Source organism: Barbus barbus (genome assembly GCF_936440315.1).
Source record: "Barbus barbus genome assembly, chromosome: 25".
Classification (NCBI taxonomy): Eukaryota; Metazoa; Chordata; class Actinopteri; order Cypriniformes; family Cyprinidae; genus Barbus; species Barbus barbus.
The window spans coordinates 28,501,050-28,518,860 of NC_136753.1; the positions used below are offsets into that span (position 1 = coordinate 28,501,050).

The window sequence follows — 17,811 nt, forward strand, 5'->3', positions numbered from 1 at the left end:
TTTTGTTTTAGTGGTTGAATTAAATTTTAATAAATCAAAAATAATTTCGAATCAAATTTATGTAGAACGTTTTATCTATTTAACAATTTATTTATTTTTAAATTTAATGAAATCAATTAATTAATTAATGAAATTAATTAAAGAAATCAATTAATCAAAAAGGTTATCTAATCCACCAAATTAATAAAACTTTAACAATTTATTAATTTATTCACATGTGGCCAATGATAAATGCTTTATTTACTATTTAAAAAATAAATAAATTCTGTGTTGTCTCATTTTTCTGGATTCTGGGTTTTATTATTTAATAAAAAAATTTTCACCATTTTATTGTTATTTTTTCAAAAACACGTCTAATCAGTTGAATTAATAAAACTTTAACCATTTAATAATTTATTTTAAAAAGTGCCCTATGAAAAACATTACCTTTTGACACTCAGTTTAGTGACACTCAATGTTATACAACAATTTCCCATTTTCATGACCTGGATTCTGTACGCGTTTTCCACATCACAGCAATCACAGGAGCCTAGACTAAGGATGTAGACAGACGCTACCCACAATTCCCAGCAAGCACAGTGTAGGCCTGAGGCTAGGTCAGGTAGAGCTAATGTACACACACGAACACTGACATATGTGAGAACGCACACAGTCGCACTGGAAATTCTTCATAATGTGGACTAACAGTAACATTTATAACAATTTGGGACCAAAAAATTATTCAGACACTTTGACCGGACCATGTTTTTCAATAATTGCTAATGCAACCTTTTTATACCACAGACTGAACAAAATTAAGCATTGCTTTAAATTTAACAGCTGACATATCTTATTACATATCTTTCTATTATCAAGATGAATTTGTTCTGACACAGTTTAACTCTGAGTTCTTGCCATATTTTATTACCATTTTCTAAACTATAGAGAATAAACTGTGATAATGTGAGAAATGTTGAAGGTGTCTGAATAAATTTAGGATTGACTATATAGAATTGCACATTATTGCATAATATTCTGAAAACATTTCACCAAAAGTGAAAGTATTGGTGTGCTATTCCGATTTTTCAAGTGTGCATCTGTGCATGCTTATCCACTATTATTTCCCACATCAGATGTTAATACTGGATATACCATGGTAACATTATACATGGTAATTCAATTATACCATTGTATTTTTTTGGCAGTGAAGCATACATGATATTCCAAAGTACCACAGTATAATGACGGTGCATATTTATCATGGTACTGCGACTCTAGTACCATGGTATTTATGTAATACAGAAAAGTAGGCCTACTTCAGAAAATACCATGGTAATACCACAGTAAATGTCCAAAAACCCATGGTAATTCCCAGTGGTACTTTTTCAAAATAAGCGATATAACCATTGATCAGTGGTCGTTTCGAACTGAATGAATTTCATATTCATATGCCATGATATTTCTGTTGCCTTTTGACTTTTCAGGAGAATATGAAGTAGTTTTTCAATGCATGACCTTAAAAGTGAATTTAGCAACCTGATAATGCTTGTAGGCCAATGCAAAGAGTATGCAACTATAGGAGGTCTGTGGTATCAAGATGCTTTTGTGCACAGTATAATTATGTGAATTGGGCTGAATATTGTGCCTAAATATCGACATTCAAAATGATCATGAGTCTTGAGATTGAAAACATATTAAAAATATCCTACACAGTCCAAAAAGATGGGAACCATGGAGAACTTGAATACTATCAATGAGCTTTCTCCAGGTATTATAGACATGCTTGTTCTGCTTTTAATTGAAGATGGACAACAGTCATTAGAAGTTAAATTATGAGCTTTTAATCATTATAAGCGGAGCTCGTGGACAAACTAATGTTGCAATGCCTGATATGAACCCTTTAAATGGCATTTCCGACGAGTTATTTGTGAGAATCTCTGACAGATCGGGTGTCTCGAGCACTTAAAGTGTGAATAGATAAAAACAGCAGGTAAGGAGGAATGCAGAGTCACGTTGCCATGGCAACTGCCTGCTCACCAAGACAAAGGCTATACCTCTTCACGAGCGAGAAGGCGGTCGGAGGCGATGAGGGCTGACACGCAAACACAGATACATGCTCGCTTGCCAGCGCGGAGTTCATGTGTTCGCCAATCCAATCCACCTCACCGAACATGACTGTAGTGAGGATGTGCGTCAGTATGCATCTCAGATACGTTCAGTTTCCAAGCACAAACATCTTTGATGCTTGTGAAGGTGTTAAAAAGTTAATAGAACTCGCCAAGAACATGTTCAGACCGCAGTTTACCTTCAAAGCAAAAATAAAAAAGTTATTCTGCATAAAGAATATGAAGACCAAATTTTCTGCATTGTGACATTATTTTTCTAATTAAGCACGTTTCTCCAAATAGTCATTAATGTGATAATACAATTTATCAATTTATCAAAAGAAAAAAACTATTATTTTAATGGTATTTATGCATCATTATATTTGTTGTACTGACTTTAATCTGTTTAAATGAAAAACATTTTATTACATCAGGAGAACCAGAATAATAATATCAATTAAATGTATAATTCATTAAAAAACCTAAAACATCCAGATGCATAATAGTAATAACAATATGGAAAGAAAAATGTGCCTAATTGTCATAAAATAATGTCACATTGCAAAAAAAATTTAATAAATAAAAGTTATTAAAATTACGCAAATAGTACCTTTTCCTTATGATTTTGAGGTGAGCTGTGACCTGGACATTTTTTCATACCCTAACTAGTCTTCTTAGCTGATTGTTCAAGATTAATATGCATTCCATTTATATTCAGTCACTGATGATAATTCAGTGTCAGTTTAACAAAATGTATCTAGAGAGCTCCATCCTGCTCTGAAACCAGCTTTTCTCACTGAAGCTGTACAGAAGCAACTGAACATTCGGTCACGCTACAAATACGACGTTTGCATACTGAGCAGCTCAATGGACAGACAGTGGAGAGGAGAGGGGAGAACACCATTGTATAAAGCACATTCTATTCGTTTTGTATTTTTTTGTAAGAAAGATACATCGCCATCTTGTGCAACATTTACTAAATCTTCAATGTTCATGTAAAACCTATTAAAAAGGTTTTTCTACCACATCAGATGCTTAAATTGTTTTTGGTTTAAAAGTAAGGACCAGACTCCAGCATTTAGTCTCGAATGTGTGAAATCTTCCAGCAGGCCTGGACTGTGAGATCAGAGCACCGATCTTTGCTTTGGCCAGGGTAATAAGAGATGATATCTGGATGTTGTAGCCTGAGGATAAACTGGTAGAATTGATCCCTTATCTGGAAGGCTGTGAGAGGGTTCCCGGCGGTTTGGGATGCATCCAAACTGCTGGAGCATAAGTGGATTTAAAGCTCAGTGTGTCAGTATGACATGCTGTAGTGCAGTTGCTCTTCAGAACAGGGTTTGTGGAGTAAACATCAGCTGTCCTTACTGCAGGGCTAAATTAGAAGTGCATTTATGTAATTCTGCTCAGTTACACCGCATGATCTGATTGCACTTATAAATAACTTTCACTTAGTTAATGCATATTAAAAAACGGAAAGGTAAAGAATCTCTGAATCATATATATTCACTTCTGAATGTCTGTAACTGAATTGTTAGGCATTATATAATGTTAATTTGAAGTCATTAATCAAACATGGCCTTTTGTGTCTACGCTTCGATTTATGTTATCAAACTACACTATTTCCAAAATGCAGTGATCAATACCTCAAGCACAAGTCAGAAATAGCATTTTTACTATTACAATGACTTCCAATACCACTGTACATTTGCAATTTATACATCTGGCAGATACTTTTATCCAAAGTGATTTACAAATCTACCGATTTGATCAGTTTATGCATGTTCTGGGAATCAAACCTGAGACTTCACCATTGCCAGCGCTATGATTTACCAGCTGAGATACAATAACGACAGTGTTTGCATTGCACAATTACAAAATATCTGGTTCTAAGACCAACACATCATGTAGTCTAGTTTGGACTCCAGCTGTTGACAATTATTCATAAACTTCATCATTAAAGGAAGAAAGTCCCATTTAACAAAATCAGAAGTTTGACTTCATTTGATATCTACTGTTCAAAAGTTTGCAATCAGTCATTTTTTTGAGAGAGAAATTAATACTTTTATTGGATGCATTAAATTGATGAAAAGTAAAAGTAAAAACATTTAAAATCTATTTAAAATAAATGCTGTTCTTTTAAACTTTCTATTCATCAAAGAATCCTGAAAAACAATGTGACACTGAAGACTGGAGAAATGATGCTGAAAATTCAGCTTTGATCAATAAATGACATTTTAATATATATTGACAGTTAAATTGTAATTTTTCACAATATTCCTGTTTTCAAATAATAAAATATTGTGCCTGATTCTTGGGAATGGGACTGTGCCTGATTATTAGTGGATTCTTGTTTGATTCCTTTAGAATTGGATCTAAATTATGATAGACTTTCCTTAGCGTTCTTCTGGAATTTTTGGCCTAAGGGGTCCTGTATATCAGAGCTTCTTAACTGTGAATTTGCAAATGGACAGGTACCTTTATGCTAGTCCTAGTGTAAGCGGAGAGCACTTTCACCCTCTTAAAACGTGAAACAGGGAAGCGTGACAGAAGATTGGATCCCACTTTAGAGGGTAGACAGCGAGTGACAGCTTCTCCTCTCTGAATGTAAATTACAGCTTCACCTGTCACTCAAAATCAACCAAAGGACATCGTGAGAAAGAGAAACACAGAGAGAATATTCTTGCTCCTTCTCTCCAGCCTCACTCAGCATGATGAAGTATTTTAAACATATGCTGAGGAAAGAGAGTCTTTGAAACATGATGGGGCTCCCACAGGGCCCTCAATCACATCTGCTCACACATTCGAGTGGATGCAATCATTCCACGTATTTAATCACTGCAGCCGGGCCGATTTCTTAATGCTCCTCTAATACAGTGATGACAAATCATATATTTACAGTCTTCAGTGCTTCAGAGTTAACTAGAACTTGACTGGCATTGAACATGTGAAAGCATTCACAATCACACAGAAAATCACACAAAAAATGATTTGCTTGTTGACTTGCTTGCAAGATATGAAAGACTTGAGACGCTGTTTGTGCATAAAATATGCAAAAAAATATGTAAAAACACTGTGAAATGGTTTCACGAACACAATATTCTTTCAGTCTTGTTATATATACTGAAACCGGAAAAGCAAGATTTGAGCATTTACAAAGATATTAATACCTATATTAATTGGAGAAACAGTTTTTTAAGAGGTTATGCATGCATGTATAATAAACCTGTTGTTCTTGTGGGAACTACTGAAGTCTGACTGCTGGAGATGCTTTAAGACTGACAGAAATAACTGAATCACTGAAACTCCTCCTAGCACGAATTATTCACACACACCATTAGCTTTTATTGTAAGCGCTCCCACAAATCAGGAGATTTAGAGAAGTCTCATTTATAGCACAGCCACATCTGAGAAACAGAAAGAGTTTTATCCTCCACCAAGAAAATAGGTGAAAATAGGAAAAATAATACTTCTAAAACTGCAGTAGACATTAGATAATCCATGTTTCCTCCAGTGTACAGAAGTGTACAGGATTTTTTTTATTTGTTTAAAAATAAATCCAATTTTAAATGTGCCATGTCATCAGAATCTAATTGAACTGAAAATTAAAAATGTTAAAAATTTAAAATTATTTTTTTTATTAAAAATTTAAAAATGCTTAAAAAATGTAATATGTATGACATACAGTGGGGGAAAAATTATTTGATCCCCTGCTGATTTTGTATGTTTGCCCACTGACAAAGAAATGATCAGTCTATCATTTTAATGTTAGGTTTATTTGAACAGTGAGAATAACAACAACAACAACAAAAAAATCCAGAACAATGCATTTAAAAAAGTTATAAATTTATTTGCATTTTAATGAGTCAAATAAGTATTTGATCCCCTATCAGTCAGCAATATTTCTGGCTCCCAGGTGTCTATTATACAGGTAAGGAGCTGAGATTAGGATCACTCTCTTAAAGGGAGTCTCAGTTTGTTACCTGTATAAAAGACACCTGTCCACAGAAGCAATCAATCAATCAGATTCCAAACTCTCCACCATGGCCAAGACCAAAGAGCTGTCCAAGGATGTCAGGGACAAGATTGTAGACCTACACAAGGCTGGAATGAGCTACAAGACCATCACCAAGCAGCTTGGTGAGAAGGTGACAACAGTCGATGCAATTATTCGCAAATGGAAGAAACACAAAACAACTGTCAATCTCCCTCGGACTGGGGATCCATGCAAGATTTCTCCTCGTGGAGTTTCAATGATCATGAGAATTGTGAGGAATCAGCCCAGAACTCATAGAACTATAGTCACCAAGAAAACAATGGGTAACACAAAACGCCGTGAAGGACTGAAATCCTGCAGCACCTGCAAGGTCCCCCTGCTCAAGAACGCACATGTAAGTGAAGTGACATACTGCCAAGTATGGTGACCCATACTCGGAATTCGTGCTCTGCATTTAACCCATCCAAAGTGCACACACACAGCAGTGAACACAAACACACCGTGAACACACACCCGGAGCAGTGGGCAGCCATTTATGCTGCGGCGCCCGGGGAGCAGTTGGGGGTTCGGTGCCTTGCTCAAGGGCACCTCAGTCGTGGTATTGAGGGTGGAGAGAGCGCTGGACATTCACTCCCCCCACCTACAATCCCTGCCGGCCCGAGACTCGAACCCGCAACCTTTGGATTACGTACAGGCCTGTCTGATGATTGCCAATGATTCAGAGGAGAACTGGGTGAAATTGTTGTGGTCAGATGAGACCAAAGTCCAGCTCTTTGGCATCAACTCATCTCACTGAGTTTGGAGGAGGAGGAATGCTGCCTATGACCCCAAGAACACCATCCCCACCATCAAACATGGAGGTGGAAACATTATGCTTTGGGAGTGTTTTTCTGCTAAGGGGACAGGACAACTGCACCGCATCAAAGGGACGATGGACTGGGACATGTACCGTCAGGGCAGAGCATTGAAGCCACCCAGGACATTGAAAATGGGTGGATGGGTATTCCAGCATGACAACGACCCAAAACACACGGCCAAGGCAACAAAGGAGTGGCTCAAGAAGAAGCACAGCAAGGTCCTGGAGTGGCCTAGCCAGTGTCCAGACCATAATCCCATAGAAAATTTGTGGAGGGAGCTGAAGGTTCGAGTTGCCAAAAGTCAGCCTTGAAACCTTAATAACTTGGAGAGGATCTGCAAAGAGGAGTGGGACAAAATCCCTCCTGAGATGTGTGCAAACCTGGTGACCAACTACAAGAAACGTCTGACCTCTGTGATTGCCAACAAGGGATTTGCCACCAAGTACTAAGTCATGTTTTGCGAAGGGGTCAAATACTTATTTCACTCATTAAAATACAAATCAATTTATAACTTTTTTGAAATACATTATTGGGATTTTTTTGTTGTTATTCTGTCTCTCAATGTTAAAATAAACCTAGCATTAAAATTATATACTGATCATTTCTTTGTCAGTGGGCAAACATACAAAATCAGCAGGGGATCAAATAATTTTTTACCCCACTGTATACTTATATTACAACCAACTGATTTCATACTTTTATTTTTATGGACAGATATCACTCTATATATAATTAAAAACTATACTATAAATGTTTTCCCATGCTATTCTTAAAATATGAAAATACTAAAAATATAAATTAAATAATTTGTTAACCCAAAAGTTGAAGATACATATTTATACAGCATGGTATGTATATTCTAGTCTAACGTATTGCAACGTATTTACATTTTTATGAAACAATTAATAACTAAAAATAAATACTAATTAAATTACATGTAAAATTATATAAAGAAAATTTTAATATAATTAAACACATAATAAACACACTCACACATAAATAATGAAATGCATAAAAATCATGTTTAAAATTATTCTCTGAATTATACCACATGTTTTTAAACCACAAGGTTTGCATCACCAGTGCTCACACGACTCTGTATATAAACATATATTCATCTCTCAGTTTTAGCATCAATACTAAGCCCTGCTCCCTCATTAGGCTCCATGTGAAGTATGTGTGTGGCGTAATGGAGAGTTGGGCATCAGTCGGAGGCACGCCGATTTTGATCCTTCTCTCTCATGCTGGCCAATTACCCAGAATTCCTTTAATTCTCCTCCAGTAGCTCCATATATCCCTCCCGTCCGTCTGTCATCCAGCTGTCCCCATACAACACCAATTACAAACTGCTCTTATGGATTTAGACGGGACTATTTTTGACTCCTGCTGTGGGAGGACACACACTTCAGACTGGAGACATCTCTGCTGATGCTTTCCCATCCATCAGCGAACACATCTCTCAGCAGCTGCTGATTAGCCGGTTATGTTCAGATGGATTCATGTGTTTGAGAGACTAACTAACTAAAAAAACCTGATCAGACATTTTTAATGATGGCACTGTATGGATTATAATAGCGTGTTTAAAAGCCATGTACTCAAATTTAGCATGCTAACATGCAAAAATAGTTTTCAGTAATTGAAATAAAGCTAAGATAAAATATGAATTAGATGCAGAAAAAAATGTTGCCTTGGCAATTCATTGAAAATTACTAAAACTAAAATAAATGTAAATTAAAGCTATATATATATAATTTTTATTATGTTATACTATTTATGTGCTTTTGTACTAGTTGTACTCTTGCACCACACTAACTGTTGCACGCCATCTCAGACTACAATTCCCATCATCCATTGCACTGACGACACACAGCTGATTGCACTGATCACACACCCTACATAAACCATGGACTTCCTCTTCCTCTCTGCCGAGTATTGTATTGCGTTTATCACTCCCCTAGTGTTAGCTGCCTTACCGAGCCATTCTGTGTTTTTCTGTTTAGTTCCAGTATTGTTCTGCATTTATATCTCTCCTAGTTTTAGCTGCAATACGGAACCCACTTTGTTGTCATAGTCTTGCTTTGTGTGTTTTTCTAGTGTTTTGATTCTTGCCCGTGTGTCCTGGATATATCCCTTTGCCTTGCCGTTTGGACTCTGTTTGCACTTCTCTTGGACTACTGCTCGTATACCTGGATTATCTCTCTGCCTTGCCCTGTTGGATATTGTTCACCGATCGTCGACTCTCGCTAGTCCTAGGATTGCTCTGTGTCTTGCCCGTACCATTTCTGTTTGCCGTTGTTTGACCCTGCCTGTTTATTGACTATGCTTATAAATAAAAGCTTGCACTTGGATCTGCACGTCTCTCGTCTCGTTCGCCCCGTTACACATGCAGTCTCTTCAAACTGTTTCCCTCTGAGAGCGATGTACCAACATCAAATGTTCAACTACACTGATATTCTATGGTAAAAAAGCTCCTTGAATACTGATTGTTTTTTGCTTCTTGAATCCATGGAAAGAAGCGGGAAACCCTTATATATCAGGTATGATTTACTTGTTTCACTTGTTGAACAGAATCTGTTGCAGGAATGAGTCAAAGTCTGTTCACATCTCTGTGGTTAGATCAGTGTTCACAATAATGTGTCTTTGAGCTTCATTATGAATGTTTTGATTATACTGTGTTGTAAATAAAATACAAATAATAATAAAAAAACATTTTTTCAATCTCCTCACATTCTCTCTTACCTGCCTCAGTCACAGTCACACTGATGGGCCATTAGGAGATGGCCTTTTGTCTCTCAGGTGTGAATCACTAAATATTCATGGCCATTGTCACTCCCTTGCATAAAGCTTGTCTATCCCAAAACATGTCTTACAAAATTTAAAACAATATATTTTTTTCTGTGAATAAGTAAGCAAGATGATTTTCACGTAATTTTGACATGAATATTCTAGCCTACAAGACTGATTACGCAAAAGTCTTATTTTGAACTATTCAGTATGTTATTTCAGCTACATTTTACCCCCCAAAACTTACTAACCATGCATAATCTTTTTTTTTCTAAAAAACACAAACATATACATTAATTTTGTTCACATATTATTGTAGCAAAGTTTGTGCTGAGTAAAAAATAAAAATACATGTTGGCCAATAGTATGTCATAAGTAATACAAATGTCAGGGCATATCAAAACATCTCAAGGGCCCCAAAATCACTTCAGACCCCAAATTATCTTTGAAATATACAGGCGGTATTGTAGTCAGATCACAGTATGTGCTCAGTCTATGTTAGGAAGTCTGGGTTGGATGGCAGCTCACATTCACGAGACGTGGAGAAGTCACAGCAGGAACGCATCAAAACAACTGATGCATTCATGCCAATCATTCACTTAGCACACACCAATACAAAGAAAGCATGGGAATATATAATTAAGCCAGTCCTGATTTGCACACAGGCACACAATTCAAATCAGCGACACACTTCCGGCCAATTACACACGGACAGATATCCACAACATAAACACACACAAACACACCTCCACTATCATCCACAGAAAAACTGAGCACTCAGACAGAGATAGAGAGGAAAGAAAAACAGCATTGTCCTGCATTGTACAGCATAATACAGACACGGCGCCGCTGCTGGGGAAATGATTCTGCGCACTCAAACCCATCTGCACCGAAGTTTTCTTCCAAATCGACTGGGAAGGAGGCGAAGGGGGCGCAGGGAAGACGATGTTTTCCACCGCAACACTGAACGAGGTTAGCACAGAGACCCACTGGCGCCCGTCCAGCAATGGGTAACCATGGAAATGAATATTAGCTCCATCTGAGGAGACGCAAATCGTTCTTAGAAGTGCATGTGCACCCACAAATGATGGAGGTGGATCGGTTCAGTGTCATTAGAGGTGCTTTCTAAGTTCTAAGGCTGCATCACTATATAATCAAGCAAAAGTCAAATTAAATACATGAATCCTGCAGAATTAGAAGGAGGGAACAAAATCATAAATAGGCCTACTTTTGAGGCAGCATGCCAAGGCGAGAAGGCATAAATGCACGTCGGAATCATAATTCTGCTTCACTTCCTTTCTCCGGAGGTACCTTCTTCTGATTAAATTTTGAAGGCAGCATAGATGTATCCTTCACTGCCTTTGATATCCCACAATTCTGTGCGTTCCATTCCGTGATGGATGAAAAAATAAATAAAGATGGCATCTGAAAGTTGCGTTTGGTGGTCAGTTTGTGTGTAAATGTATATTTCTGACTAACTTTTTGCACTTTTGACGTTGTTTCTAGCAAGAAATCAGCATTATAGCAATTCAATATTTGTTTAGTTATCACCAAAACTCGTTCTGTTTTGTTGATCATTTTCATGAGGTGCCTTCATGCACAACCGCTGCCTGCAAAGTCATTGCCTGATAGGGAAGCTATCCTTTCGATAAATACTATATTATAAAAATAATACAAACCTAACACTGGCATATAGCAGCACCCTGGTCTTGCACAAGCCAGTCTATTTTCTTCAGTTTATTGCTGTTGTCAAGATCCATCCTGATCAAGTTGTCTTCAGGTTTTATTAAATTGGCCCAATTCTTAGCTCACTCCCCTGACCACAACATGCTCTCCAAAACCCTTCAGACATCCTAATGCTACTTGCAAGCAAATGTGAAACTTGTTTTGGGCCCAAAATCCCAATATGATTTAACAACAATCTAATCCAACTTAACTCACGTCAAACTGGCATTTCTGGACTGGTTTGCTAGATTTGTATCAGAGGGAGAAAGAGAGGAGTGTGGGTGTTTGCAGTCATAAAGCATACAGAACCCTTCAGTAATTAGACTCGGGCTCCGTGAGACACTCAGAGCTTTAAATGACATCTGCGTGTTACACAACTGTACAAAACACTTTTTGTTCTGCTGTTCTAATGATGAGAGTGAATCATATCATATAACCTTGAAATGCAAAAGGTCCAACTCATTTGCCGGAGTCTCTTGATTAGTCGCTTTGTGCAGAGCAGTGAGAAATAAAGCTGGAAACACTAGTACGCAAACACTTCATACATAGCTACCAGAACGGTTGCTTTCACATGATTTCTAGCTGGTCTAGGCTGGCCTTTAGTTCTGGTCATTTCCTAGTCAGAATGTTTGAGCTACGAAAACACAGGTTTTAAAATGCTAGATTGGTGAATGTCAAAGTTCCAGTTCATATTTCTCCTTAAAATTATGATAACAATAAATGGAATATATATATATATATATGTGTGTGTGTGTGTGTGCATGAATACATTATTATGTTATATTATATATACACTGACATTTTTATATTTCAGAATGTCTGATCTGGTAGATTGGTGAATGCCAAAAAAACAAACAAACAAAAACCCCTGTCCAGGTCGCATTTTCACCCCAAAATTGTGATAATAATAATATTATAAAAATTTTTTTTTTTTCTATACTACTACTACTACTACTACTAATACAAACATCCTTAAAATAGAAGGTGCAAATGATAATAATATTTCATAAATAAATAAAATAAGCAAACATCAACTTAATTAAACAACAGCAAAACAAAAACAAACAAACAAAACACATATGACCAGGCCATTTCATACCCATGGTTACCCACTCATATTTCAATGCCATAATAATAATAATAATACATTAAAATAATAATGACACAAACACTATTAATGATTATAAATAAATTAGATATTTGTTGTTCTGTCTTTAATCTTTAATCATGCCAATTGTACCAAAAAGGTCCTAAAAATCGATAAGTAAATGAGTGAGTGAGTAAGCAAGCAAGTAAATAAATAAATATTTTTTATATAACATACAGTATGACATTTCTTTGGGTATTTACCACCTGGTTAACAATGGTAGAGCACCAGCCACAAACCAGCTACTGTACCACATTCTAAAAACACAGCTAAAGACCTTACCAACAGAGCCGAGACATGTTGACATTCCCATTACTCAAGAGCTGACTGATTTTACTATGGTAATCACTGTAGGCATCAAGTGTCATAACAGCACTTCCTGTGCAGCATGTGAGGGGAAGCACTACATCACAGTGATGCCATTTATTATTCAGCCTTTTGGGCCACTTGTTTATTCACAGTCCTTGTCGACCACCTCATTATTTCATTCTCTAGCTGTCTTATTTCCGCTCTATTCAGTTTGAAATGAGTCTCCTGCACTTTTGAGCAAACACATGCACTCGTCTTGGCCTTGATGGTGAGCAATGCAGTCGGCCGCTCCGTTGCAACAGCGGTAACTATGGCGATAACCCTGAGAAGAACTGCAAAACATCTCTCCTACATCCTCGCACCTACAGCCACTGCAGTTCTGTGAAACACCACAGAAACATGTCCAGGGCATATTTCACCCCAAAATCAGAGGAAAGAACCACAAAATTATAGTTTGCATAAATTAAACAAAGCCTATTTTAGGGTCATTATGGGTTTGTGTCATTATTTTTTAATGACAATTAAGCCAAAAATTCACATTATCTTAATACATTCAGACATTTTATGTAACCATATTCTTTCTCACTGACTCACATTACTGTAATACAGTATTTTTCTACTGTATTAGATGAAAAAAATGCTGCTAATAAGCATTTAAAAACAAAGACCTTGCAACAAATACAATTATGACAAATATAACAATTAAATAATTTGAATAAATGTGCCATTGTCTAATTACAGTAATGATATTTTGTCACAACATATGAATGCAATACAAAAATGTGCTCTATTTTTCTTTAGGATTTGAAAATAACAATAAATTTAAATAAAATAAAATACTCATATTACCGTGGGCAGTCTGTCCTTAAGCTTCTTAACAAAATGACAAATCTCTACACTTTCCAATTAAAAATAAATCTTATGGGTTATGCATCATATGGATAATGTATCATTGTCTAATTACAGTAATTATATTTTTGTCACACACCATTAATGAGAATTTAGTGCAGAAATGTGCTCCAGTTATCTGTTGGTTTTGGAAATAAAATAAAATAACTTGAAACATAGTGGGCAGTCTGTCCATAAGCTTCTATACAAAACAACAAATATTTACACTTTCCACTAGAATTGTTTTAAATGCTTTAAGGTTGACATAATTACCTCTGAATTAGTATTCATTATCATCACCTTTACTGTAGGGCTCGTTTTTAATTAAAATAGACTTTTTTCCATTCAAAGCCATTAGCCATTTGACATGTGGAGTATGCCGTCCTATTGCTGACGATAATCACATCATTTTGAATCACATTTAGACACTCGCTACAGCAGCCCCAAAATATATTTTGACACTATAAAAATGCCAGAATGCCACTGCAATATATAGAAAATGTCAAACAAATGCTTGCAGGACTGTTTCTCTCACATTTCTTCTGTTAATCAGCTGGTGATTTAGTGTCAGTTCACAGCAGAGGGGCCAAACATTAACCATCAAACACAAATATTCATTGTAACACTAGACCAATTGTTTTAGCATTCGAAACTGGAAGTGAATTACATCAAACGCAGACATTCATACAGTTTAAGCGGTTCATTGCTCATTAAACACCGGGGCTCCTGTGACGCATTAGGAGAATCTCTGCTGAAACACCCAGCCACTCACAGCCTTAACTAAACATTATTAAAGACCTTCAGCACACATAAAACACTGCAGAGAGAGTGTAAGAGAGACAAAAGAGAAAAGGGACAGTCATTAACCCCTCGATGAAGAGGATCAGAGCAAGTGAGGACAAAACAGATAAACAGAGAGACATGTGGACCCAGCAGGACCTAAAGAAAGACATCAAATCAGTCTTTCTGAACTCTGACATTACGATTCTATCACATCTCTCTCGGTGTCATCTATCTTCCCTTGAAATATATTTCCAGACCATTTCTGCTATAAACGTGAGGGTTTGATGAGGAATATCTCAGTAAAGATGCCCTAGACATGATGTTAAATGTCTGTATCGTCATACAGGACACTTTGCACAAATTCAATACAAATAAATGCTGTTCTTTTGAACTTTCTATTCGTTAAAGAATCCTTAAAAATCACAATTTTCGCAAATTATTGCAGCAGCACACAGTAATAATCAAAAATGAGCAGCAAATCAGCATATTAGAGTGATTTCTGAAGATCATGTGACACTGAAGACTGGAGTAATGATGCTGAAAATTCAGCTTTGCATCACAGAAATAAATTACATTTTACAATATATTACAATAGGGAACAGTTATTTTAAATTGTAATAATATTTCACAATATTGCTGATTTGACTGAATTTTCGATCAAATAAATAGCATAAGAGACTTTCAAATATTTCTGTAATTCAATCAAATAGCTTCACTATGTGTTATTTACAGCCCAAAAAACATCCATATGTTGTTGTAAAACACTGTCTAGATTGTCAGCTCACCAGGAAAAGAGCTACAGGCCTTCATAAGACACTATATATAATGCCCTTTCACGCTATATATATTCTTTCTGATTTTGATCTTTTTTTCAGCATGTAAACCCTTCTAAATAAATTGTAAAGCCTGTAACAAAGTCTAAAATAATTAACAGAGCGGTATCTCATGAATATGCCTGAGCGGATGACGCAGATGCATCCTCCATGCCTTTCATCTTAGTGTAGTGGGACAGCGAGATGCTCGCCTAAATCTCCTGATAATCCGCCTCAGCTTGTAATGAAAGGGATAAATCAGGACCCTGGACAGCACCAGGCAGTACTGACTGAATGGCTGGATTCAGCACCATGGACAACGGCACATCCACACTGGACCTGACTCTAGCTTTGGGTTTACAGGGCATTATACAGACCTAACAGGTATAAATCTGTGGCGGCAAGAGGAGAAACACTATAGGTTGGCTCGCTATAATCCACCGCTCAAGAGGACGACAACACACAGAAAGGCATGTAGGGAAATGACATTAAACACTGTCCCCTAATCTGATTTGTGCCACATAACTGTGTGTGTGATGTATGTGCTGCATGAAAACCTGCCTCCTGATATGATCAAAGAGTCTAAACACACACCAACTGCTGCTGACGCACTGATCAGATAGTCACGTCTGAAAATCTAAAAGTAATTGAATGGCATTTAATTGTCCAAGGATGGGAGCAGCAAACGTTGACTAACCAGGCGAAGAACCACAATGATATGGTTATAGTAATGGATATTTATGCAATGTTGACCAGAGAGATGAGATTATACAGTCACGGCACTTTCCTACTGGAATCCCTCAGAGTGACACCAAGGAAAAAATTAAATGACATAAAACAAAATAATTGGAATAAAACTTTAAATAAAATAAATAACATCAAATAAAAATGAAAAATAAATAAAAGGAAAAGAAACATAATAAAAATGAAAATAAATAAAATAAAATATGAATTTAAAGTAATTAAATAAAAATTTAAATATATAAAATAAAATACAATATAAATAAAATTAAATATACAGGACCATTACAGTATTAGGTCACAGCATTCTCCAACTTAACTCCTTTAAAATGACAAGAAGAATAATCAAAAAATAATAATATAATAAACAAATAATAAAAAAGGTCATGAATAATAATAGTAATATAATGATAATAAAAATACATTAAAAAACATGTAATTTTCCTCACAGACCTTAAACAGCACTAAAACAGCCGCAGGATTATGACGGCATCTACGTTCTTAACCAGAGGAGTTATGACTGTGTATGACGGTAATGAGAGGTTCCCCTTCCATCGCAGCTTTCTACATTTGTGTACCACGCTTCAAAACACTCAAAGGCACACGGTGTGGCTCGCTACATGAACACACACAACTACAACCTCCTATTACTATTCCACTCACAGCAGCCATGCAGTAAGACAGGAGAGGACCTGTGGTGGGCAGCAACAGCAGAACCTGCGGCTCAAACCCTCCCTCCATCTGTATGGACCATTCCCGTGTCAGCGTGAGTGGGTGTGTGCGAGCGCTCGAGCGTGGATGAGAACGCCAGAGATTCCTCCACTCACCCTGACTGTTGGCGGCCCCCTCTGCCTCCTCGCATTCGGTCAGGTTGTTGACCATCCTGCCTCTCCAAATGCCCTCGCTCCCCCAAAACTCTCCTCCGCTCAGGGGAGAAAAGCAGAAGAACAGCCAAACGAGAAGATGTGTGAGAAAAAGATGGAGCGATCTGCGCACCTGCCTTCCCCTGCTGAGAGCCCAGAGGAAATTACCGGCCAACGGAACGAGAGATGCACGTTTTTCTCCTCCGATTCTCTTCTTCTCACGCTCTCCTCTCCTCTCTTGGCTGTAGCGTGACTCCCTCTCTCTCTCTCTCTTGTAGGAGGAGGGTACGACAGCTCAGAGCGGCTGGAGTTTACTGGATGATGGAACACTCTCTCTCTCTCTCTCCCACTCGCTTGCTCATGCACATGGGTATCCATGCACACATGCTCTCTTGAAACAATATTCACAAAAAAATACAGTAAAAATAAATGAATAAATAAAATAAATAGAAATATTGAGAAATTGTAAATATTGTAAAAAATACTGTATTGTAAAAATAAAATATTGTATAATTAAATAAATATATAATGATATCAAATAATATAAATATAACAAGTATAATAATTATAAAATAATACAATAATTAAAATGAAAAGAGTGTCTTGTTTTAAGTAAAAATATCTAGGCATCCTGAAAACCAAAGACACCTGAAAAGCTAAATTATATTAGATATTAAAGGAATATTCTGGGTTGATTATAACACCAAAAAATGTCTACAATCTACTGTAGGTTGGTCAAAATCCTCTTTCAGTTATTCATGTCACCGAACAACTGCATTCTATGCCTGCAAATTTGTTTTGTAAAACACAATCGATGCGAT

General features: G+C 36.7%; 1 protein-coding gene across 1 annotated transcript in view; it reads right to left on the reverse strand.

Moving 5' to 3' along the window:
* LOC306844556 (solute carrier family 12 member 5-like) overlaps positions 1 to 17,265 on the reverse strand; it is an 89,233-nt gene extending 71,968 nt beyond the window's left edge. Inside the window, exon 1 of the mRNA XM_079376779.1 lies at positions 16,955 to 17,265. Within this exon, the coding sequence (XP_079232905.1) occupies positions 16,955 to 17,009 (55 nt within the window). The 5' untranslated portion in view covers positions 17,010 to 17,265. The remainder of the gene's footprint in view (positions 1 to 16,954) is intronic.
* Between the last annotated feature and the right edge of the window lie 546 nt (positions 17,266 to 17,811).